Source organism: Fusarium poae, chromosome 2 (assembly GCF_019609905.1).
Source record: "Fusarium poae strain DAOMC 252244 chromosome 2, whole genome shotgun sequence".
NCBI lineage: Eukaryota > Fungi > Ascomycota > Sordariomycetes > Hypocreales > Nectriaceae > Fusarium > Fusarium poae.
Window position 1 is genome coordinate 1298702 of NC_058400.1, and position 24164 is coordinate 1322865.

The 24164-nt window shown below is 47.4% G+C and overlaps 12 protein-coding genes across 12 annotated transcripts; 4 read left to right on the forward strand and 8 right to left on the reverse strand.

Moving 5' to 3' along the window:
- Positions 1-720: 720 nt before the first annotated feature.
- Positions 721-1232, forward strand: FPOAC1_004359 (uncharacterized protein; the record flags this gene model as incomplete). The annotated part of the gene is made up of 3 exons (XM_044848909.1): positions 721-781; positions 850-1070; positions 1122-1232. 3 exons carry the CDS (start codon positions 721-723, stop codon positions 1230-1232), a joined length of 393 nt encoding a protein of 130 aa, XP_044707619.1.
- A 254-nt stretch (positions 1233-1486) lies between these two features.
- Positions 1487-2481, reverse strand: FPOAC1_004360 (uncharacterized protein; the record flags this gene model as incomplete). Its single annotated transcript, XM_044848910.1, has 3 exons — positions 1487-1717; positions 1771-2266; positions 2324-2481. The coding sequence occupies 3 exons, from the start codon at positions 2479-2481 to the stop codon at positions 1487-1489; spliced, it is 885 nt and encodes a 294-aa protein (XP_044707620.1).
- Positions 2482-3540: 1059 nt separating this feature from the next.
- FPOAC1_004361 (uncharacterized protein) lies at positions 3541-4958 on the reverse strand (the record flags this gene model as incomplete). The annotated part of the gene is made up of 4 exons (XM_044848911.1): positions 3541-3807; positions 3862-4366; positions 4414-4585; positions 4814-4958. The coding sequence occupies 4 exons, from the start codon at positions 4956-4958 to the stop codon at positions 3541-3543; spliced, it is 1089 nt and encodes a 362-aa protein (XP_044707621.1).
- Positions 4959-7274: 2316 nt separating this feature from the next.
- FPOAC1_004362 (uncharacterized protein) lies at positions 7275-8083 on the reverse strand (the record flags this gene model as incomplete). The annotated part of the gene is made up of 7 exons (XM_044848912.1): positions 7275-7344; positions 7392-7536; positions 7584-7698; positions 7750-7815; positions 7863-7878; positions 7953-7993; positions 8045-8083. 7 exons carry the CDS (start codon positions 8081-8083, stop codon positions 7275-7277), a joined length of 492 nt encoding a protein of 163 aa, XP_044707622.1.
- Positions 8084-8558: 475 nt separating this feature from the next.
- Positions 8559-9509, reverse strand: FPOAC1_004363 (uncharacterized protein; the record flags this gene model as incomplete). The annotated part of the gene is made up of 2 exons (XM_044848913.1): positions 8559-9097; positions 9152-9509. 2 exons carry the CDS (start codon positions 9507-9509, stop codon positions 8559-8561), a joined length of 897 nt encoding a protein of 298 aa, XP_044707623.1.
- A 1068-nt stretch (positions 9510-10577) lies between these two features.
- Positions 10578-12047, forward strand: FPOAC1_004364 (uncharacterized protein; the record flags this gene model as incomplete). Its single annotated transcript, XM_044848914.1, has 1 exon — positions 10578-12047. The coding sequence occupies one exon, from the start codon at positions 10578-10580 to the stop codon at positions 12045-12047; it is 1470 nt and encodes a 489-aa protein (XP_044707624.1).
- Positions 12048-12753: 706 nt separating this feature from the next.
- FPOAC1_004365 (uncharacterized protein) lies at positions 12754-14297 on the forward strand (the record flags this gene model as incomplete). Its single annotated transcript, XM_044848915.1, has 2 exons — positions 12754-12886; positions 12940-14297. 2 exons carry the CDS (start codon positions 12754-12756, stop codon positions 14295-14297), a joined length of 1491 nt encoding a protein of 496 aa, XP_044707625.1.
- A 548-nt stretch (positions 14298-14845) lies between these two features.
- Positions 14846-16207, reverse strand: FPOAC1_004366 (uncharacterized protein; the record flags this gene model as incomplete). Its single annotated transcript, XM_044848916.1, has 1 exon — positions 14846-16207. The coding sequence occupies one exon, from the start codon at positions 16205-16207 to the stop codon at positions 14846-14848; it is 1362 nt and encodes a 453-aa protein (XP_044707626.1).
- A 954-nt stretch (positions 16208-17161) lies between these two features.
- Positions 17162-18250, reverse strand: FPOAC1_004367 (uncharacterized protein; the record flags this gene model as incomplete). Its single annotated transcript, XM_044848917.1, has 1 exon — positions 17162-18250. One exon carries the CDS (start codon positions 18248-18250, stop codon positions 17162-17164), a length of 1089 nt encoding a protein of 362 aa, XP_044707627.1.
- Positions 18251-19363: 1113 nt separating this feature from the next.
- On the forward strand, positions 19364-20136 carry FPOAC1_004368 (uncharacterized protein; the record flags this gene model as incomplete). The annotated part of the gene is made up of 2 exons (XM_044848918.1): positions 19364-19429; positions 19486-20136. 2 exons carry the CDS (start codon positions 19364-19366, stop codon positions 20134-20136), a joined length of 717 nt encoding a protein of 238 aa, XP_044707628.1.
- A 302-nt stretch (positions 20137-20438) lies between these two features.
- On the reverse strand, positions 20439-22007 carry FPOAC1_004369 (uncharacterized protein; the record flags this gene model as incomplete). Its single annotated transcript, XM_044848919.1, has 3 exons — positions 20439-21188; positions 21234-21312; positions 21361-22007. The coding sequence occupies 3 exons, from the start codon at positions 22005-22007 to the stop codon at positions 20439-20441; spliced, it is 1476 nt and encodes a 491-aa protein (XP_044707629.1).
- Positions 22008-22565: 558 nt separating this feature from the next.
- FPOAC1_004370 (uncharacterized protein) lies at positions 22566-23915 on the reverse strand (the record flags this gene model as incomplete). Its single annotated transcript, XM_044848920.1, has 1 exon — positions 22566-23915. One exon carries the CDS (start codon positions 23913-23915, stop codon positions 22566-22568), a length of 1350 nt encoding a protein of 449 aa, XP_044707630.1.
- Positions 23916-24164: the final 249 nt, after the last annotated feature.

Below are 24164 nucleotides of genomic sequence, written 5' to 3' on the forward strand. Positions count from 1 at the left end.
CTGGCAGAAGCTTCACAATTGAGGAGATGCTAAATGTAAGCTTGGCACGTGATGAGTACCCGTTTGTCAACGTTGCCCAAACTCATGGGTTGTCGTCGAGGATTACTCAGGTATCTAATTCTCCTTGTAGCACTCTTAATGTCGAGCTTGTGTACTCTCGCAGTTATTATTGCGGCATTGGTTGTCGAAGGGAACTCTAGCTGGGTGCGAAAAGTAAACACCAGGAAAGATGTGGTTGATAAAGAGCATCTGACATTTAGATACTACACAATTACAATTTTGGTTTCAATTGAAGTCTTATTTTTTCTTGACTCAAGTGCTGCTCTTGGGGTTGAGCTTGCAATTTGGCCTCTGGCTCCTTTTCTACTTCTCAGGTGTCAATCGTAGATGCCAGCTGCCAGCCAGCTGCTCCTCACTACTCATTCTATGCGGGCGTTATTTTCTCGGAAAGATGAAAATATCCAGTGATTGCGTAGTGCATGCCTATATTCTCTACTCGATTGCTAAATCAACTAGAGCAAACTCCGCTGCAACATCATCACAAACAGACTTGACTGTAAGAGATCCTATACCATTCTTTATACCGCCACCCTATGATCTCTACAATGACATTTAAATAGCATTATATCAACCCCATGTTTTACCTACGATGATGAAATGGCCAACTGGAAGAATTGGGACGAGTCTCTCAGTTCGGAGTTGCCAGACACTGATCCAGTCATGGATCAACCTCCCACTGAGACCCCCCCTCCGGAGGCTCCTGTCGAAGTTGAACTCACCAGTAAGTAATGAACTTTGAATAGTTTCTTTATGCTATGCTAGTGCATTAAGCTGATAAACCTATAATAGTGGCCGAGCTAAAGGCCATCATTGACGCCAAAGTTCGACTGGCGACTATAAACGCCAGGCAGAATTTGACGGGCTGCCTACATGCCCACCTCCAGTTTACGGAGGTTGATTGGACGTTTGAAGGGCTTTTCGTGTGTCGTGCTGTAGGCCTCGAGTGTTCCGGCTTTGACCTTGGTTCGATGCCAGAGCTCGAGATGCACCTCCACAGTGAAGCGCACCTGGTAAGTCAAGCATGTGCTGATCTATGAAGGTGTCTCTGACGATGAATCTAGCACCATGAAGCAGCACTGGCCGAAGAGTGGGTGTGGGTTGAGACGGTGGTGGAGGATGGGGATGAGGAGACTCTTCCCAAGCCTACCAACGAGATCCCCGATTCTGTATAAGCACAGTGACGAAGTCTAATCGAGGAGATTGCCTGAAGTAGTTTAATAGATGCACCGGAATGAAGGATACCGGGTAGTGGAGAAATGAATAGATAAAAGTATTGATGTCAACGCTTGTACACTCTCATGCAACTTGCATATAAGCTATCCTTCCTCGTCATACCATACCACCACTAAACTTGACCAATGTTTTACTCGTATCTCCCGGGTACCTGATACTGCTCAACATGCTCTGCTCGGCAAGTATCCTGAATCTACTGGATCTTCTGAGCCTGTGTCAAATAATTCTGTTTAGACCAGGTCCCGTTGGCTCTATCAAGCCACATGGCATAAACTAATATTAAAACCAAAATCTGTGACCAAATGCCAAAAGCGACGTCCAAATAGTCGAAGACAGCGTGGCCATTAAAGTACCAGATTCCAAAAGCTTGCATGAATGTGTGCGTTAGCCAGATGACAGAAGCAGCGACAAGCATAGTAGAGGCCTATAAAGTGGTGTCAGTATTGTCGCATTCCATACATTGGCAGACAAACTTACCCAAGTAAGACTCTTGTCATCACTTGTCTGTATTTTCACCATGACGGCTCCAGCAACAACCGGAACAGACATGATAAAAAGAACTTGCATGAAAACATGGTGGAACGCCGCATTGAACAGGGAAAAGGGAATCTCTGATTCACCATCTGGGTACATCTCACGTATAATGACAAAGTCAAGGGCAAGTTTAACGAGAGCCGGAGCGACCAGCCCAAAAGATATGATGTAGGAAGCAAATTGAATGCTCTTGACGGCAGGTCCAGTGCTTCTGAAACGAACAGTGAGGATAGCAGTAATTAGACGAAGGAGGATAATTCCGATAAAGATGTCCATGTACAACTCGCATCTCTGGGAAATTCCTATAGAGATCCCTGAGCAAAAGCGAAGAACCCGAAATACAGGGTAATATGCCGACTCGACGATATTTCCACCGTCTCGGAATAGATAAGACCCGACAATATTGGAGGCGTTGTGGACGGTGTGGAACAAGGTATATCTAGACGACAGGTGATAAGCCAAGGAGCAAAGATTCTATGTCGGATGATTTACTCACAGGGAAAAGGTAACAAGAGCAAATTTGAGATATCTAAATGCTGTTCCTGCCTGGTCGTCACGAACCGGGAACGTTGTATTGGCGACGACCCTAGTGGAAACGCAGCCACCTACAATGACCAATAACATTTTAACCATGACCAATAACATGTTAAACATGGCTGCGTTTGCGGTTGAGCGTGTAGAGTATATGAGTCTTTTCCAGTAGAAAGTCGTATCGTCGTGGAATAAAAAACATTATGAATAAAAACTCAATAACCAAGCGTTGTGGAAGCTTTTATAATACATAACATCTCAAAACCGCCCCCACAGGACTGGGTAATCGCGGGCTTTGTTGAGAAACCAGAACTTGACAATGAGACTTGCAGCCAAGAATTGATGTTAGTAAATGAGCCAGTAAAATATCTGCCAAGCTGTGCTTTGAGTAAAGATACCCTTTGGGTCTGACCAACACTGCATGTCGGAGCATCAAACATTACTCCTATAGGCTAGTTAGGAGATACTTTGATGAAGTATTTACAGATTATATATCGCGCTACAATTGACCTTTTCGAGTTATTGTACAGGGTGAGCTGCAAGTCATGGTGGGGTTCCTGATTAACGTCATATTGTCCTCAATTTTGTTTATAGGGCGTAGTTATCAGCTCGAAACGCTACTGACCTTGAGTCGTTAAAATTGTATATATGGTATGTCATGTCAAAAGGTTCACTTCTGATTACAAAACGCAATGATTGTGGCTACTGAAGCTCGTGTCTCAACTTCAGCCCTAGAGGCAGAGCTGTCGAAGAGTCCTAGATTCAACCATCAGTCAGCAATACGCTCAAAAAGGAAATAGCCGATAAATATGCCCTGTATTCATGATTCCCTGCAATCGAGAGTGGATCTATGTCGTCAAGACACCGATTTCCGGTTTGTTTGGACAACTTGTCTAATGAGAATGGGTCACTATAATGATACAAGGCTGTGCCTTCAATTCTATCACAGATCTAAGAGCATTCTCAAATACATTGACCCAATCCATGCTATGAACGCTAATACCGACTAATCACTCGTCATCATTATCATCTTCCACTGGCACGGCTCATAACAACTGAGTTGCTGAAGAGAGGTGCATATAGCAGCATAGGTCGTCGTTATGGAAAAACCAATACATTAACCGGTAGATTTCAATAAAAAGGTACCAGTGTATTACTCGCAAACAGTATAAGAGTCCCCGTTTACTTGCCCCCCTCAACGTGCCTCGGAGACCTCTGCTGCTTAGACCAGATCCCGTTGGTTTTAGCGCGTCCTATAACGTAAACAATAACCAGGACAGCAAACTGAGGCCAGATCCTAAAGACGGCTTCGAATATGTAGTTGTAGTGTTCGTATCTGATAGGAGGTATACCCATGATACCCAAGTTGTCCCATGCAGCAATAGATGCCATGGCAAAACTTGTGTGCAGGAGCCAGACTACAGAAGCGACGATGAGCATAGTAGAGGCCTATGATAGTGTCAGTATTTATCGCATTGTATATAAGTAGGTAAATAAGAGTACCCAAGTAAGATCCTTATCAGCCTTAATCTGCTTCTTAACCATGATAGCCCTGACAAGAACGGCAAGGGAAATGGCGAGGAGCATGACCCTAATAGAAAAGTCAATCTGCAGGCCCTTTAGAGCGCTATATTTTCCGATATCATAATCGCCGTTGTAGAACTCGAATATATAGCGCATTCGAAGTCCAAAGACGGCGAGAATTAAAGGGCCCAACACCAAAACCATGGCGTAAGAGACAAGTCGAAGTTTGTTGCCCATAGCACTACCAGAATAGATACTGAGGATAGCGACGCTTAAACGAAGAAGGATGATAGCTATGAGGATATCTGTGAAAAGATCACTCATCTTGGCAATCTCTTGAAAAACACTTAGAGAAACTCCAAGAGCTTTCATCAAGGTGGCATATCTTCCCCAGTCAAAGTCGGAATCGTCATAGTCGGCGTCTGAGAACTCCAAGCTACGACCGAGGGCTATGCCGTACACGGTAGCGTCAAACAAGGCATGCCTGGGTGATTGTCAGTCAAGCCACTATATATCAGGTGTTTCACTTACGCGGAGAATATAAGGAGGGCGTATTTGAGATATGTAAATGCTGTTCTCACAGCGTCTTTTGAGGAGCGGACCGTACATAGACTGCTAAAGAAGAAGACTAGAGAGGGGATATATGCGCCGACAAAGACCATCACCAAATGGGCGAGGACCATCTTATCGCCGTACTGCATGGCTGTATTGTATTCTGTCGATGATTCAAGTAGTGTGGTCGAATAAGATTCTGTAAGAAGTAGTTGCTCAGAATTATCGTGAGATAGATGATGAAAAATAAAAACGTTGAATGATCGAGCGCCACGAAGACCTTATATCTTACGACTGCTCACAGAAGCATTTGCCGTTCCATCACGAGTTAACAATATTCAGACTCTGTTAAGAAATGGAATTCCATAACAAGACTTACAGCGAAGAATTAATCGAATGAAGAACCAATGAGATGATGAACATGCTGTGACTTTGACAAGGGTGCCCTGGTTGGTCTCACCAGCACTGCCTCTTGGGGGCGTAAATTCGATGTTTCTACAGGTCAAAGGGACAGCATGATCCATCGTATACGGTTTGCCGCGTGGACTAACGTTACAGAGTACAATTAACGAATTGTAATTTCTATGCAGGGTGAGCTGTAATTCGCAGTCAGGCTGTGATAACTCGAGGCTCGAGTTCTCAAGACATATTATTTCTGCCCCCTCAAACATTTCAACATGCTGGCCCTGGAGACTTGTGTTAAATCTTGAGAATTATTTGACGTGCCTTTACGTGTATTGAAAGACCTTTCCTGAAGAATACGATGGGTTACAGTTGGCGGAACTCTTGAACTCAGCCTTAATAGTGGAACTGCTCCTCGTATTCAACATAGCCGAAAATCAAGAGTCATTCGCTTACTGGCTGTCAGTCTAATACACTCAGAAGGGAAATAGCCGATCAAGATGACCTGGAAATTGTAAGAGTGGAACGACTGGGTAATAAACCCTCGCTTGGTGAGCTTGTTTAATGGATCCAGCAATTGTATTTGGCGAAACGGCTATGCTTCCAGTTCTATCATGAATCTAGAAGTTTTGGTCTTAAAGACTGATCCACTGTTGCCGTGCGCCGAGCCAAGATCATATCTGCACCGCGATTTTACATATCATATAGCACGCGATTTAAGAAAGAGGCCTCCTGACATCGACCTCCATATGAGGGAGATGGGCATATAGAGAGTAGGTTGATCTATTACTGGATATGTGGTGAAGAGTCACAATTGGTCTGGACAGCCAGAGCCATCTCCGTCAGGAAGATCAACATGTATACGTTTCAGACATAGATGCTGTGCTCGAGTAGAGGCCTAACGAAGCTTTCTGGGCAGGGAAGAACACTAAGTCAAGGAAGAAGCCATTCGCGCAACTACAACCGTATCGAAGACAACTGGCGAGATACTTCATAGAGAAGACTGAGCACACAGCGTGCCAAACCGCAAATTCCATAGTGATTGAAGCGGTGAGCGCCTTTGTGAATGCAAATTGACGGCAACTTTCCAAAACAAGCTATTGTTTATAGCATCTCCCTTCTCTTCACACAACAAATGTTTGCCTGGCAGATTTGTGATGCAATTCCCCGGTGCTATCGGGAGTAAAACCGAGGTTGCACCCTACACAGAAGGGTCAGTAATTGGAAGTTTTCGAACTGCCCAATATCAGAGCTGCTACATTTTCAACCGCTACCTCCATCGGAACATGGCAGTTGTCACATCGTCTACAGCACACGTCTGAAGAAAGGAACACAAACGGATCACCAGCATACAAATTATATAAAAATATGCAGAGCCAATTTAAATGCAATGTACAGGTTTCGGGAAGTGACAGTGATTGTTGGCTTCAACGCACACCAAGCAGAGTACCAACGGTGTACCGACCTGGAAAACACGAGGCAATGGGAAAAGCCAGACTGCAATTCACTACGTAGCTAGCAGGCAGTCAACGATTCATCTGCCTTCGTTCGCCTATATGAAGCCATCTCTTCCTCCTCCTCTTCCCTCTTTTCTTCTTCTCCTTCAACCAACTTCCTCTTCTACTCAAGATGGCAACGACGCCGTCAGATTGCTTGCCTGTGCCCTTCATCTTGTCATCTGGAGGAGCTGTCGTGGTCATCAAGCTAGTAATCGTCCTAGCTTAGTTCTAGCGGAGAAACATCAGAAACACCTTGAATCCACCTCCTTGATCATACAGGTATAATTATTACACTTGCAGAATTCATGGGGATTTAGGAGATCTGGATGGATCTCTGGGCCCGTTTCAGCTGTCGCCCAACATGTCAGTCAACATACGGAGTACCCAATTAGATCTCATTCTTCCCGATACTTACTACGACAAGAGTCGTGAGCCGCCGCTGCGTCGAGATCGATCGTCAAAGGACCTATTATCTCCCAGGTACTGAGTATGATGCTGTAAGGACAGCTAAAGGGAACTCCGAGAAACGTAAAAGGCGACAAACTGTAGATCTTGTTTTCCAAGAAGTTGCTTTATCTTCCGAAGGATATGGCGAAGGATGTGATCACCTGGCTGGGGTCGATGATCGCTTTATTTGGCAACTAGCATTCTCAGTTAGTGGTGCGTCTACCTCTTGAATACCACATTGAACTATCGGACATAATGTGTCTGTTATCAAAGATGGGGATTGCACATGCTCATTGCCATGGGCATGGTACAACTTATCACCATAATGAGAGGTGCTCTTGGAGATTTGGTCGATAATGATGATATACACTGAGATTGCATAAGAGTATGTAGACCTCAGCGTAGCGAGACTTCCACGCCTGTTTTACATCCTCTACCCATACCGTCTACTCTAGCGCTTCTATAAATGTTTATACCACAACTTGTACTCATTCAATCCACATCTGAGAATTCTTCAGGCGCAACATAAGGGCCAGCCTCACCCATAGTACCAGTGACATATCTAGCACAATCAGCATACCGTACACACCTCAGTGACGCAAGACTTACTTGGTATGGCTTCCCCGCGCAGCAAGTTGTCCCTTGCTATTGGTAAAGGTCACTTGCGTATAAGCAAGTGTCTTTCCAATCTTATCCAGAATGGCTGTCCCCTTGAGAAGATCGCCAGTACGGCCTCCAGGGCTCAGATAGGTCACTGTCGAGTCAGCAGGGTTGCTTGCCGGAAGATATAAGGGTATATACCGTTCAAATCAGTTGAGACGCCTGTAGAGAAGCGACCCGTTGAAGCTACTGCGAGTGAACCGCCAAGATCAACAAGACTGGCGAGGGTACCGCCGTGGATAGTTTGAAGACGGTTCTGATAGATAGGTCAGCGCATTTGGCTATACACTGGGGGGGAGATACTGACAGTGTGTTGCTGTTGTATGTCAAGCTCAAAGTCGACCTTGCCTTCTGTGGCACTGACGATACGGAACTGTCCTGTTGTTAGTCTTGAAGAAGGTTGGGTAGTGTATAACATACATGCTTTCCGAGAAGTCTAGAGTCAAGGAGATTAGTGATCAGCCTTTATAGATGCCGAGGCCTCGCTGCGTTTGAAGCTAGGGGACGTACGTTGGCTCAAGACCAGAGTCTTTCATGAATGAGCGCACGACCTGGACTCTCTGGTTAACTCATATTCCTCTCTTGGCCTGACTGATACGAACCGCTTTGGTGAACTGGGTGGGATTGAGCTTCTTGGCCATTGTGACGAGTGCTCAATGGTATTGTTGTCTTGTAAGTCAAAGCGCGACTTGAGATATCGATTCGAGAAGTGAAGCTTGTAGCCGAGATCCGGGGTAACTCCCCGGCTAGGCTCCACATGAAAACTGACGTAATCAGATTTACCCATGAAGATGTCAACCGTGAGAGATAACCCGCTCTGTTGATTCGCCAACATTGGATATTTAGAGAGGCGGATACCTCTCTCACTCTATCATTATGAAGTCGCGATCAACAGATTTTATTTATGCTGCTATCACCATGTGGGAGTATTGCCGACCAAGTGTCTTTTAGGGCGACTCCGCGCATGTCTTCTATACATGACCAAGATACGAAAAAGTGAAAGCGTTCTTACTGATCTATTGCAAATATGTTCCTGCTCGCGATCTATCAATGCTCCCATTTAACTCCAGTCGTCAGCTATTATAATACATCCAGCCGGTATTCAATTCCCACCCATCAACCCTGAAGCTCTTGTGGCGTTCCAGGAATCTTTGCACTCCGCCCATGGTTCATTCCACCCATCGCATCGTGACCATCAAGTTCTTGCGGAATCCACGTCTTATTATCAGATGGCTCATACATCTTACTCGTCACAGGGTACGAAGGAGGTGGGTTCTGCTTCTTGGACCGTCTGCGGAGGAAGAGCCAGGTGAACACGGCAGCAATGATGGCAGCAATTGGTATACCAACGCCGAGCCCAATCGTGACTCCCTGGCTATTGCCGCCACTGTCGGTTTCCGTGTCAGATTCCTCTGTTGAAGATGCAGTCGGCTCGGAAGTTGTGGTCGAGTATTCGGTTGAGAACGTGGACAGTGTTGAAGATGTGGAGAATAATGATGAGATTTCAGAAGTCGTCGAGGTTGAGTTGTCTTCAATGCTTCCATCTGAGGCAAGGAATACGCCACGGCCTCCAACGCAGCACCCTGAGTCATAGTCACAGCAGTAGCTACCATCATCACATTGCTCAACTCGTGGGAAACGGTCATTTGTCTCTTCTGTCACGACGAGTTAGTCAACGATAGACTTGTAAGTGAATTAGTCCGACTTACCCCTGATGCAGATGGTCGCACACTTCCTTCTGTCATAGGGTGCAACAGCACATGGCCCTCTGACGAACTGATTCTTGGCTTGTCCTTTTCTCTGGCAGAGACGGTTGGGCATACATGTCGCGTCCGGGCCACAACAGGCGGAAGAGCCAGGGCATTTCTTGTTGTCGGTCCATTGTTTGCCGTTGACTCCCCAGCATATGCCCTCCTGGGCAATGACTTGGGGTAGTAGGAGGACAGTGATGTTGATGATGTGTTTGAGATGCATTTCTGAGGTTACGTTCGAGGTTGAAGAAACGGGGAATGATTGACTCGCCTCCTGGGAGGGAAGGACTTGGGTTTTAGAGACCGTCTGGTACATGATCGGTAAGGCTGCGGCGGCCCATTGCTACTAATTATGGACTGTGTTGGCTTGGCTGCATCTTTTTGAAATGGTTTGATAGTTACAATTGGATGGTCTACACGGGACCTTGTCTACTTGTTACATGTTTAAATGCAGGACTTTCTGCTTATGTACTGGCATTTGCTTTTGCAAAGTCACCTCACTCAACTCCTGTACCTTGTGGAGACATTCAAAGCTGAACACAGCCAGATGTTTGTATGTCTACCTTTACCAGCGATTTTGAGAAAAACTGTTTGTTGACGCTACCAACTTATCTATTTTGAGCAAAGGCGGCTACGAAAGCAAACAAGATGAAGTGGCCAAGAGATGGCGCTTAACCATCAATTCATGAGAGCAACTATTGGTCAGAGTCTTTAACTGTTGGTGACAGTACAAACCAACTGCATCTCAGAGTAGTTATAAAACACGCCCAAGACTCTATATTACCTGTTACTTCAACATCAACATGTCGCAGTACTTAACGAGGTAGACAACGACATACCGCTCGAATAAATGTATCTTTTTTGCCATTTAGACACTGCCTGGATTAAAGTGAGAGTTTAGTATTAGGATCATCCAACTTGAGCCAATAGTGAGTAAAGAGGTAACAAGTGACAATAAGACAAGGCAGACAAGCTGATAACCAACAGCCAAGACCATGATAATCCCTGCATCTCATCATGGATCTTTGCCCAATCTGGTCATATTGCCAGACTGCAGATGAGAATAAGAGAACAGAATTCCCAGCTTGTTTCTAAAAAGAAATGAAGCTTATCATATGTATGTACAAGGAATGAAAAGGTTCGTAAAAAAAAGAAAAGAAATAGACGTGAAATTGTCTTGTTCTCTCAGCCAAGACTCTCCTGAAACTATCATCTCTCAAGTTGTTGGTTGTGCTAGTTTTCGTCATCACCGACAGGGGTTAGTCCACCTCTAGAGGCTTAATTAGGTCCCGCACTTGCGCCATTCCTTCTTCAATCTCAATCCATTCTCACTCAATTCATTTCTCTCAATGTCCACACGACTTGCAACTACCTTCTTTTAATCATGTCGCTGGCTTCAGCGCTCATACTTAGAGTCAGCCAACTCATAAGAGACCCTCCGCGTGCTCTTGTCCGTCTGGGCATCTTTGCTGCCTTTTCCATCTTTCTTATCCTGGTCACTTGGAAAGGCTCCGGCTTATCTTACAGCTGGACAGCGTCGCCGATCAGTGAGTATGAATTGGGAAACATCACTCAACAAGCAAAGACGTACAGTGAGAGTCCGGTAAAGGCGCCGTATAAAACAACTTTCTGGGAAGTTGGACAGAGATCAAGGGAGTTAAGCAAATGGTTGTCCAAGTCTGATGAAATTGGAACGAGTTCACGATCTGGCCGTCAGTTGCGAAACGTTGTAGAGTCAGCCGCACAAGATCTTTTCCCTTTTCTCAAACACCCACCACGCAAACCTCGAACACAAACTCCTCTATCCGATCTAAGGAAGTCTTTCGACAAGGGATCCCGAGGGATTGTAATCCCTGTTGGAGGCGGCGAACAATCCGTTCGCTTTGCTGGTCACTTGATCGTCAGCCTGCGAAAGGTCTTGGGCTCAAAACTACCAATTCAGATCGTGTATGCGGGAGAAGATGACTTGCCAAAAAAGGATCGCAACAGAATATCGAGCCTGGACGGTGCATCTAATATCGAGTTTCTCGACATCTTTACCGTTTTTGACGACACAACTTTGAAGCTCAAGGACGGAGGTTGGGCTATCAAGGCCTTTGCGCTGCTGGGATCCCGATTCGAGGAAGCGATTCTCCTAGACGCAGATGCCGTTTTCCTTCAACAACCCGAGACACTATTTGAGCAGCGGGCATATATCGAAAAGGGAGCACTGCTCTTCCATGACAGACTCCTTTGGCAGCATGCTTTTAAACAAAGACATGAGTGGTGGAAGGACCAGATCAAGGAACCCACGGCAGAAATGAACAACTCCCTCGTGTGGACCGAGGACTACGCCGAAGAATGCGATTCAGGAGTAGTTGTCCTCAATAAAGGACGAGTAAGTAACCTCGTCGGCCTACTCCACGTGGCATGGCAAAACACACACGACGTCCGCGAAGAAGTCACTTACCGACTCGGCCACGGAGACAAGGAGTCCTGGTGGCTCGGGTTAGAACTCGGTGGTTCTCGCTACGAGTTTGAGAAGCATTACGGCTCCATGCTGGGATGGGGTAAAGGGAAAGATGAAAATGTTACAGAGGTGTGCAGTTTTGTTATTGCGCATACAGATCAAAAAGATAAGCTGCTGTGGTACAACGGGAGCTTGTTGAAGAACAAGAGGGTGGATCCAGATGGATATGAAGTTGCTGAGTATTGGATGATGGATGGTAAGTGGCACAAGGGTAGGACAAAGGATGATATGAGCTGTATGACGGATAGTGAGGTTATGGAGTTGAGCGCCGAGGAGAAGCGCGTGTTGAGGGAGAGTATAGAGGTTGCGAAAGAGGTAGATTCGGCTTTAAAGAAGGGGGGATAACGAGCGAATATTTTGTATATATAATGAGTGGCCTTTGTACATCATCTTTGTCTCTATTTTATACAAGTTACTATATCAATAATGCCCTCTCAGGATTATTCCATTTTTTCTAGTCTTGTAGAGTAAAGTTCTCAAAGCCTATCCCGTAGTTGATTGAGAGCACAAAGGTAGTTGAGCTTGTCATGGCTTCCACGGAGAACAAACTGAGTACACTCTGACAATCTCGTGGCACACCAATTCTTAGCAGATACTATAGCATCCAAAGTTTAGGATAGAGAATTAAATGGCCTAAATCTCCTATCTAAATAGCATAAACTGATATCTTAATTTAGGTATCACTCAACGCTCCCAAATGCCCGGAATTCCCAAGGTGAGATCGACTTCTGGGGTGCATGCATGACGTAATCTACCGGGCTTTTCCCGCTAAACCGCGTCCCTGGGAGTCACTAAGAAATCGATGCCTAGAGCTCTATTCAGTACGAGTTTCAACACCAAATTCTTTGTTCAAGACTACCACATAATATATACCACCCGCGACAACAAACAGCAGCAGAAGCAGCAGCAAACGCGCTTATCGCTTGCTACCTACCAATACGCTCGCTTTCTTTATTCTTCCGAGCCATCTTCCGACTCACAACTTTCCCTTTCGATCATGAGATAGCACTTTTTGCATTCTGACTGACTACTCCCCCCCCCGTCGCCCAAAATGTCAGTCAATCCAGCGCCGTCGCTGCAGCTTGCAGAGTACCTCGAGAAGCTGCCCGGTACGACCTTCAGAAAGCTCTATCAACAGCCTTCAACAGCCTTTGCTATCTTCCGTCGCATGCTGCCGCACCTTGGTTCGTCATCACCACCGTGCTGCTGCGCGACCCCCCCATTAACAAACCCACAGCAAAGACCTTTGTCATGCGAATTCTCTACTCCCCGAATCCAATCCTCCTAAGCGACCTCGATGACTGGGTAAAACCTAGTGCTAAACGCCAAAAAGATCAAGCCCTCTCCATCCTGCGCGTCCTCCACATCTTACAAATCTCGACACCCTCAAAGGAACGACCTCAGGAGATGCAGCTCACGGCAAACTTTAAAATCTCCCTTCGACTCGCGCTCTCCGGCGGCGGCTCCCACAACTCCTTTGGCGTGCCATCCACATTACAAACCCCCCCCGAAATCGATATTCCTTTCCTCGACCGCTACGCTAGAAAGAAGTGGGAGGATATTCTGCATTTCGTCGTTTCGAGCGTGGGCTACAAAAGCGCAGGGGAATCTTCTGGACCGAATAAGAGCGTGAAAGAACTCCTCGTCGCAGGCCGTCTGGTTGATCGAAGACCCAGCGGTGCCATTGGTATTACTCAAGCTGGATTCACGTTTCTGCTACAAGAGGCGAACGCTCAAGTATGGACGCTCTTGCTACTCTGGCTCGAAGCCATGGACGTCAACAAAATGGCTGGTCTCGAAGCTACAGACATGCTCTCTTTTCTCTTTGTCCTCGCCAGCATGGAACTCGGACGAGCATACGACACGAATGCGCTTACAGAACAGCGCAAAAACATGCTCCCCTCCCTCGTCGATTTCGGTCTCATATATATCCCCAACCACAAGCGCTCCATGTTCTTCCCTACACGACTCGCCACGACACTTACTTCCAGCGGAAACAGTCTTCGAAGTATCAGCGACGGTGTAGCAGCCGCCACAGCAGCAGCACTCCAACCAGGCCAAACCCGCGCGCCGGGAAGCAGCGCGACAGGATCCAGCAATGAGCAGCGCGGCAGTGTGATCATTGAAACGAACTACCGAATCTACGCCTACACGCAATCGACATTACAAATCGCCGTTCTAGCACTCTTCACCAAACTCCAAATGCGTTTCCCCGACATGGTAGCCGGACGAATCTCTCGCCAGTCAATCCGCCAAGCCATCAATTTCGGTATCACAGCTGAACAAATCATTTCATACCTATCAGCTCACGCACACGATCAAATGCGCCGCACAGCCGCGCTGAACAACAAACCCGTTCTCCCACCCACGGTAGTCGATCAAATCCGTCTATGGCAGCTTGAAAACGAACGAATGAAGACGACAGGTGGTTTTCTATTTAAGGACTTTGAGGATCACAAGGAGTACATGGCGGTGGCGGGATTCGCGGAGGAAGTGGGCGTTTTGGTATGGCGTAATGATGTCAAGGGCATGTTCTTTGCGAGTAAGCATGAGCAGATTAGGGATTTTCTGCGTATTAAGAAGAAGGCCGAGTGAAGAAGGGAAAATGTATAGATATGGTGGTAAGGAGGATTACAGCATTGGAGTTTTAAGGCGTTGGTGTCTGCAACAGAACTACAAGTACCCATGGACAACTATAAACATAAGTAGCTATGCTTCCTTGAGCATTAAAAATACAACTTATAAATGCGCATGTCTTTCACATCGATCTCCCCACCGGTTTGTCTCATTCCTGCCATGTCACATAACAATGTAACCCAGTCAAAAAAAAGTCTAATGTATTATTGCAGCAATATATATCTGCAGGCTGCAGTGGAACTTTACCAGATACCAAAAACGCTGATGAACCCAATGCAATGCCATGCATGTAAGCTTTTTCCATGCCACCCAGCCAAATCATAAACAAAGCGCTGATAACAAAGAACGAAGTGCCCATAGTACCAAGTCGACTGACATATTTTCCCTTTCAACCTTCATACACCTTTACCATAATAAACCGATGAGAAGCAAACCTACACAACAAAGAATACACATGTCACCTTTTTTTTCCATCGCCTCAAACAAGGACCCCTAAACAAAGACCCCTAGTTGAAGGAAAGTCGTTTACCCGGTTCCCTAGCTGCCAGGCTGGGTCTCTTCTTCGATACCGGAAGGCCTGATTGCGTGCTCATAGCTGGTAGGCTGCGTCGTCCACCTGAAGATGTGCCTTTACCGCCGCTAAAGATCCTTCCCATCAAACTCTTGTGCTCCATGCTTCCACCTTGAGGGAGCAGCTGCGGCTTCTTCGTGCGTCGGGCATATGTCTGCTGCCAGGCGAGTAAAGATCGTCGTGCTTCAGCTGTGATACAAAGGCTTTCGAGGTGTTGGAAGACCCGCAAACATCGAGCATCTTTATTGCTGTGTTTGTTGCGCGGCTTCGTGCCAGTCAAGGTTGTCAGAGCCGATGTGGTAGTAGAATGAGAAAGGTGTGTTGGACGGGAATTAACGGCAACCCGGTCGGTCTTCATCGCGAACGTCTGGAAGGTGTTTTCGGATGAGTCTGATGACACTCCATCATCATTGCTGAAATCTTCAGCGAGAAAACGGTCGTGGAGAGAAACGAAGCGACCCGACCAATATGCCGAAGGCTGTGATGTGGTGATTGAGTTTGGGTTCGCCAACAACTCTGTCACTGTGGTGCTTGCGCTGCTAGATCGAGATGCAGAAGCTAAGGAAGATCCTGGTAAGCAAAGTCGGGAGGTACTGGAAGTAAGAAGACTACTCGTTGAAGATGCAGACGTCTTGCGGGACTCATCAGCGAGAGGCCGAGGGCTGGACGGTTTCCTATTCATGGATGTTCGAGCAATAGAAGTCTTGATTTCGCTCAAAACAGTCAACGTCCGAGACTTGGGAAGACGGCTCTTATTCATAGTCTGGGGGGCAGACTCGGCAGGAGCGACTTCTTTGTGGTCCGAAGGAGGGACGTTTTCGTCTTGGATCGTAGAGTCCATGCTTGGATAGACAACGTAGCTAGAGCTGTTGGATAGTGTCTTTCTAGAAAAGTTTGTAAAAGATGCGGTAGTCGGTAGAGGCTTGACAGGAGCCGCAGACAAGAGAGATTGGTGCGAAACTGTTGCAGTAAGGCCAGATTTAGCAACGGTAGGGGGACTAGCAAGTGATCCGTGAGTCGAGAAGCTGGCAGAGATTCGTCGAGTGGTCTTTATAGCTTGAGCATTTTCTTTGTCGGACGATGAGTCGTCTGAACAACAGTCTTTGATAGTCGGAACAATAATCAGTGTGTCGCTTCGTACAAAGTCGGGACCTCGAGAGTTCTTGACGGGTCCAATGGGTCCTGAGATGTCTGGACGCTTTCTCTTAGATCGTGTGAGGAAGTTGCTTGTGGTTGGAAGTCGTAGTTTTGAGGATGGAAGGCGTTTTCCCTCAAGTCCAGCACGAAAGGTATCCATTGCTGCGGTGTTTGAATCAAAGTTCCAAAAGATGTGATAGTAAAAGCAAAGTTGTTGATATCGTAAGCTCCAAGTTCGTACTTAGTTGTCTGGCTCCCCAACATTCATCTCTCTGAACTCGATCTCCTAGATGGTTTGTTGTACAAAGCAGCCAAGAATTAGAGAGGCGATAGCCCAGTTGGCCTGGAAGACGAATGAAATGTAGGCAGCGTAAAGGACAAGGAACCAAAGCAAGTCGAGTCGAGAAATTTGGGGCCAGTCAGGTGGTAAGCGACAGAGTTCTGGGCTGTAGTAGGTGAGGTATACCCCACGGATGATTCTCTATATCTGTTGTTGGTAACGGCGTCGTCGGTATTGGTCTAGAATTGACCAGAGTCTCGATTTAATGTAAATACGGCCGAAGTATCTGAAGGTGTGCCACAGGCGGTATCGGGCAATGGTCGAGTAACTTTCTCCTAGACTGAGCAAGTCAAGCATGACGCTAGGGGAAGAGAGATGGTGTGAAGTTGTATGTCGTGATACAATGGAAAGAAAAACAAAAGAAAGATTGACTGATTGATCGATGCGCGTGACAGTAAAAAGACGCGGTGATGGGTTTTGTTGTTTTGCTGTGAAATGCTGTTGTCGAGTGGGAGGTTTTGTTTACCTTTCTTTGGGTGGCCGGGACTGACAGGTTTTGCCAGCTGCCTGACACTCCAAAGCAGCTGCCACCACCACAACCAGAATGCAGAAGGAAAGACGCTGAGATTTTGGTTCCCTTACACTTGAGCAATCTTTTCTATTTCTATACGTCAGTGCCTGCCGCTTGTGCGTCTAATGCCTCCTTATCCAGGACTTGGCCTCCTAAGTCTTAGGATACAAAAATAAGTAGTCTAAGAGATATGGTCTAAGGAGCATAAACTAACCTACTAATTTCGTCTCTTTTCCAACGCCCCGAGGCCGGAGTCATTCTCTTCAACAGTCATCTACATGCCCATTGCTCTCCCCATTTACACCATTGCGAGATTCATCATTCCATCCATTAATCGAGAATTCAAACTTCAAATCTCCCTCTCCTTTAGGCACAGCATTGCCATTACCATCCCAAAGCGCCCTCTCGACCATGGTAACTTTACCCTCCCAATCAACCAACACCACTGTCTGACGCTGCGTACCATACATGCCTGTCTCGAATCCCATGATGGGTGTTGTACTTGGATCTGGTCGTCCTTCCGACATGAGCTCTTCGGCTGCTTTTTGCTCGTCTGTCGCCCACTCGCCGGGTCCTTTCGCCATAGCCGCTTCCATCGCCTTCCGATGCTTTTCGTCGCCGATCAATGGGATAAATACACTTTTCTTGAGCTCGTTGATATACTCGACCAGGCTTGCGTTTTCGTTCCTCGGCAATGTGTCGTGGCTGAGTACATCCAATAGATTGGAAATCAGATCCTCTTGGCTCGACTTGTCGGATACGGAACTGCCGATGGCTTCACGGAAGAGTTTCTTTCCAATCGAGATCTTTGCCCATTCATCTCCCCTGCCTGTCGCATCAAATGCCGTGTTACTCAAACCCCACATCTCGTCTCGGTCTTTAGCAATAATGGGCACATCGTTGACGTTGCCTGCTCTATTGCTAACGATGGCGATACCGGAAGTGTTTTTTCTCAATTTGCCGCAAACCATGGAGAATCCTCCGACGCCTTTAACGCCGTCGTTTTCGACCAGTTTGTGGACGCTGTCTTTGAGACTCTCCTCGGGTGGTGTTCCCAGCCAAGCGGTGACCATACCACCACGGCTTTTGGCAGCATGAATAGGATGATTTTGGTCTTTGATGTCGGTTTCTCGATAGTTTGTGAGTACGGCTAGATGACCGTCTTTGCTGAGTCCCATCCATGTCCCCTTCTCTGCCCGTTGGAGATCTCTAGATGACAAGACTGGTCTACCAGATGTGCTGTGAGTCCACCAATGTGGTCGGGAAGTAGGTCTGAGGATGAACTCGTCCCTGTTATCGATGGCGATTAATGCATAATCGGGATGCGCAGTGGTCAGAAGTACGATGCACATTTTATTGAGTGTATAGAAGAAGAAAGTAGTTGATGATGTTGAAAGAGTTTAAGTGACAAGTGATGAGTTATTGCTGCGGGTGCTATAGTTAACGTAGTGGAGGTGCTGTTGTTTGCCGTTTGTAGTGGGGGGGCTGCTGTGCCTTTTTATGGATGGATTCTTGTTCCAACACCTCCCCTGTAGTTAGATAATTCGATAAATACGTGTTCATCAGTTGAGTTGGCCTCGGCAGCGCGTTATGCATAACTAGCAGATGCCGAATGATCTGATCTGATCTGATCTCATGGGATGTCTTGTCGTGTCCCGGCTTAGAGGCTACGGGTGGCTCCGGGGATAATTGAGTCTTACAGGGGTCTAAAGTAAAGTGGTGAGATCAAGTGGTGAGATCTCTGTGTCACATTTACGTGCGAGATTCTGCAGTTTGTCACTTTGTTTCTTTTCAGATTAACAAAGTCTATCGGATCAATCATGTTTCCAATGTCCCGACATCCGGCCTCAGTCATCCCATCCCATCCTAAGGCTGCCCGCCTGCCACTCATCAGATACGTACCCTTTGGCCTTTACACTTTTGATGTCCCACTAAGTAACCAAAAGTTATTTTTTTTCAAATCCCTTTCTTTAAGCAGAGTTTCACGAGATGGAAGCCCACGGCATTGCAATTGGTGCATGGAGTTGTGTGGCTGGAGTGAGTTACTCTTTTCTGTAGGCAGACCAAACTCAAGATGTTTTATCAACCTATCCCACGTCGTGGCTGAGAAAGCTTAACCTTTTAATTCCTCCTTTGGAAAGAGAATTTAATGAGTCAAGCAACCTTAAACAAGACGTCAAGGAAACAGACTCTTAGAAGGATGAACCATAAACCACCAAAGTTAACAAGAATACCCTTTTGCAACTGCGGCCATAGATAGAATTCCCCCCTTTTACAACTGCGGTCATAAACAGAATTCCCCATGCCCCTAGATTCAGTTGTTGAATGACTATAAATAAAAGCCCTTCTCCCCTCCAGGGGAATATTCTTCTTCACTCGTGTTCAAACAAGATCGACAAGAAAGACATTACTCATTCTTATCCTTACTCATTCTTATCCTTCTTTACAAAACATACCATCAAACAATGTCTCCTCCTCAAACATTGTCACCTCCTCGCCCAGCCGGGCTAGTGGTCTTCCATGTGGGATGGGTGCCTGTCTACCCGCCTGGCAATGCTTCTCAGCTGAGTGCTGCTGAGGTGAATAGGGATCTCGTTTCCCCCTCTGGCGTCCACTTCTGGACAACAGCCTGGTCTGGCTTCAAGACCTGACCAGGTTTCTTCGGTGCCCTCTTCTTCTCTTCCGTCTCCCCCCTCCCAGCCCCCGTCGCCGCCGCCCCCGCCGCCGCTCCGGCCCCTACCCCCGGTCATCACCACCATCTTCCGGGGAAGACGGTGGGCCATCGTACCCCACACCACCCTCGACGCCTCCCCCGACTCGAACGCCTACCCCTTCCTCCGGCCGCAAGAAGCTCTGTAGCGAATGCCGCCATGAATTCTCCTACAAAAACTACGCCGACCATGTCAAGTGCCACGCGCTGGAAGGCGATGAAGGAGCTCCGGCCAAGCCGTGCAAGCAATGCAGGACACACCCTGAAATGTGTCGCGTTGCCATCAATCCCAAGAGAATGGGCACATACGCTTGTGTCTGTTGTATCAAGGGCCACAAGTCGTGCGAGCACACGGCTCATAAGGTTAGGGGGGGTGATGGAGGCCCTGATAGACATCCCATGTTGCTCGAGGATGGGAGCAGTCCGTCTAACGGAGGCTCTGATACGCATCCCGTGGTGCTCGGGGATGTGACGAGTTCTTCTGAGGAGGTTAATCATGGCACACCGGTGTCCGTTGGGGTTGCATAAAGGATTGGGCTTGCGGTTTTAACGGCAGCCGTTGCGATGTTTTGAAACTTTGTTTTATGGTTTACCTCAAGATTACATAAAAGCGATATGTCTTGGAGTCTGGAGATCCGGCTTTATAAATAAAAAGGTGTTTTTATTCATTTAACAAATTATGGGTGAAATGGGGTAACATTGGTAGTATTTCTGGGAAGTACAAGTCCGACTATACAAGATCTTTCCTCGTGTATTCTCTCGAGCACTTATACAATATCTTCACTCCTAATTCAACTCCTCCCTTCACTCATACAAACAAAATAACCTAGTCATCTACGTAGAGGAGACTTTGGTTCAGCTGAAGACCTGCGACGAGTACCCGGCTTTTTCTTCACATCTCCATTTCCATTCCCATTGCTCTGCGCCTCCTCGACCGCCTCAACCGCGACAGCTTGATCAGATCGAAGCACGACTCCCTCAGCAATGACTTCATCGCGGCATACAAACTGAGGGAAAATCACGGCCAAAACAACCGGCTTGGGACTTCCCTTGACGGCCTTGCGAGTAATATTACCAACATCGTAATCATCATAATGTCCAGCACCTCGCGAATCCTCCTCATCAGGAAGTTCAGCAGTAATCATATCCCTCGAACGCTGCGCATCAGCCCAGAGCCTAACAGCCTGTCTAAACAGCGCAGGAACAGCATTGTAGAAGCCCGTCTGCTTATACGCCACGACCAACGGGTGAAGTGTACTTCGCACCTCGTTACTCGCTTTGCGAACAATGTCTTCTTGGATAGTCTCGACTTGCTCAGAGTCTGTAAGTGAGCCGAGGATTTGGCAGCGGTACACTGTCTCGCGACGTTCATCCCCTTTGAAGAAACCCAGCATGCTTGAGGCTGCAGAGCGCATGTCGTGGGCTACGTAAAAGGGGACAAAAATGTGGGAGAGCAGTGTCTCTGCAATGACGGCGTCTGCAACTGCGCAGCGCATCTTGGCAGCTGCTTTGGTAGTGCGGGTCGACAGGGGGATCTTTGGGAAGCGGGCATTTAATTCTTGGATCTCGCTTGCAGAGTCCTATTGACGGTTAGTATGGATTTTGGAGTATAATTGTCGACATACAACTGCGCCGTCGTGAAAGTTAAAGTACTCGTTTACAAAGTCATGAACTTTGTTCGACAGTTCCTGAAGATCAGAGCGCCTATACACGTTAGTTAGATCAACGCCTACCAACGACACAAACACTTACAGTTTCTTGACCTCCTCAGACCCATAGTCCTTCAAGATCCCCTCTCCGAGATCACTCTGCGCCTTGTTCAGCTTGGTCTTGACACTCGTAAGCTCCTCCTGGCTGGTCTGCATTTGCGATCGATGCAGCTCACACTCTGCATTCATCTCTCTGATCTCAGCCGCATGATTTTTAGCATGCATCTCTGACGAACTCAACCTCTGCTTTAATTTATCCGCCTCGGCAGCTTTCGTCTCTGCCGCAGCGAGCATCTCCCTCGCTTCCTGTACCTCCTTCTCCATGGCCTCGACAGCAGCCTTGTTAGACTCGTACGTCTTGTACTTTTGTTCAAACTCTGCAAACATCATGTCCGTCTTTGCGCTTGACGCAGTTTTGTGCTCTGAGAACTCGCGCACGATTTTGTCGTTGAACTCGCGCAGACGCTTGTTCTCGCCCTGCTTGGCTTCGAGTTCTGCTTCAAGGGCTTTGCGCTCCTCAGCTGACTTTTCATAATCTTCAATAGAGCCAACATCTTTGGAAACCTCCTTTGCTAGAGCGAGGAGTTGCCATAGCTTGGTATGTTTATTGACGGGTGCCTTTTCAGGAGTGGCAGTACCATTGCCGTTGATATGGCCATGGCCATTGACCTTGACTTTGGTATCTGCCATGACTGCTAAACAAATGCAAGAAGAATGTAATGTTCAATTTATTTACCTCTGATCGCCAGAAATTGCCCACATTATATAAACTCGTCGCTAAATACACGATTCGCAAATGTAAAATAAATAAAAAGATTGTCAAACTTTTGAGGCCCTCATCGCAGAGCCTCATCCGTCCGTTCGTAGGTCTGAGGGACAACTCATCACCACCACACCACTTCACCGGTCAGCCCAGAAGCAAGTCATCTCTTGTTCCCCCACCAATTCATCCTAGTGGTTCGGTCTACCCAATCCTCACAATAATCAGGCTGGGCCGCATCAAAGGGCTGTTACACCATCCGCGGGGTAACCCCAATGGATTTGAGCGTTTCATGCTCAAGGCACCATCAGAGGTAGTGTTTTGAGCGAGTTGGTGATGGTAGCCTGTTGAGGGTGTCTGTCGTTTGCTCTCTTGGTGTAACGGTGAAAGCATCATTTAGATAATTGGTTGTCGAGATTCCGGGCAAGTTGGTGATGCGGTCGCCTTGCAACGCCTGAGGCCATCTCGACGCTCGTCTTTAGCAGAGCCTAGTACTCCGACTCCTCGTCCGACGACACGCTCGACTCCGTGTCTGACGCCGCTATGTCGTCGTCCTCAAATTCATTCTTCTCTTCCCTCTTGACTTCTGTTCTTGTTGAGGTCTGGCCCTCGCTGAGTCCAGACTTGTCAAACAGGTGAAGCTCGACAATCTGGGGCGGCTCTCCAAGGACAGGCTTGCGGACGATCTGCTTGTGAACGCTATACCAGCCTTGATTATCCATTAGCTCGTACAAAACCTCCTCGGAGTCATGGCGAGGCTTGGTGGCCAAAAAGACTTTTGTAGTAAATGGTTCTCCTTTGGGAAAGTAGGTCAAGTTTGTCTTGTGGATGGCTGAAAGCGTTTCCACCAGTGCTGGAAGTACGTCGACATTGTAGGTGCAGTCGCTGAGCATCACGAGATCCCAAGGCCCAGATCGAACCTCTGGTCCAAAGCGACCCTGTCTGCCCTCCTCCCAATCCAGGTTTTCGTAAAGCATGCGTACTGGATTCTCTTGGAATCGCAAATGCGAGTTCTGCAACCTCTTCATGTTGGCTCTGGCTCGTTGCTCGGCTTCTGGTAGATCTGTCATCAAAATGGTGCAGTCGCCATCGAGAGATCCTAGTTGCGGGTACACAGCGCCGAGCCCGATACCCAAAATGCCCACGCCGCAACCCAATTCCAACACACGGATTACGTCTTGGTGGTTAAAGATATTTTTCATGGTCCTCATGCAGGGGTTTTGGCTGGACTGACTATCAGGAGCAGCCTCGATTCCAGCAAGTGCACATGTCGCTATCACGCCTCCATCCCATACATGACGTGCTATGCTCTCTCCAATCTCCTCTTCAATCTCGATGGTTCCCAGACCATCAGGTGCGTCGCTCAACGCAAGTCTTCGAATAGACACATCCGTCTCCGAGGGCTGAAGGGTCACTGGTACCCAAGCTGGCATGACGGCGCCTTTCTCCGCAGCTTCCCTCCGATACCGCATCTTCTCGGCCGACAATGCCAGGATGCGGGGGACACTTTCGGCTGTGTGTTGAGGCTCTGATGCTCTAACACAGACATGAACCCTCATTCCAGATTCAACAGCTCGTTCGAGAGCGATGGGAAGTTCCAAAGATGGCTTGGCGACGCGCATACCAGGTTGCCAGTGAAGGTGTCCAGGATCTGAGAGAAGCCATGTTGAGCCGCCTTCAGGTGACGCAGCGATAGCAACGACTTGAAGGTCCAAGAACCTTTCTGGGTACAAGAATGAGTCTCCGAGGTCAGTCGTTATGGTGAAGAGTAAATGAACAAAAGCGCCGTGACGCTCCTGGACGAATTTGGGAGCTCGAAGGAATCTGATATAGTGCATCTTGTGGTACGAGATATGAGTGCAGGTCAACAACAAAAGGGTTTCGGTTCGTGGAAGGTCCACTTGTTCTAGAAGACCGTTGACCTCGATGGATTGAGTTTGAGTTTGAGTTTGAACTGGCGACTTGCTCTTCTGTTTGTTGACTTTATTCTACTCCTTTACCTTCGGTTGACCTGATCATCCCAACCTCGCTTGGTGGGGAATTTTGAATCTTAAAAGTAGATAGGTCGCATGCGTGTAATAAGGTTA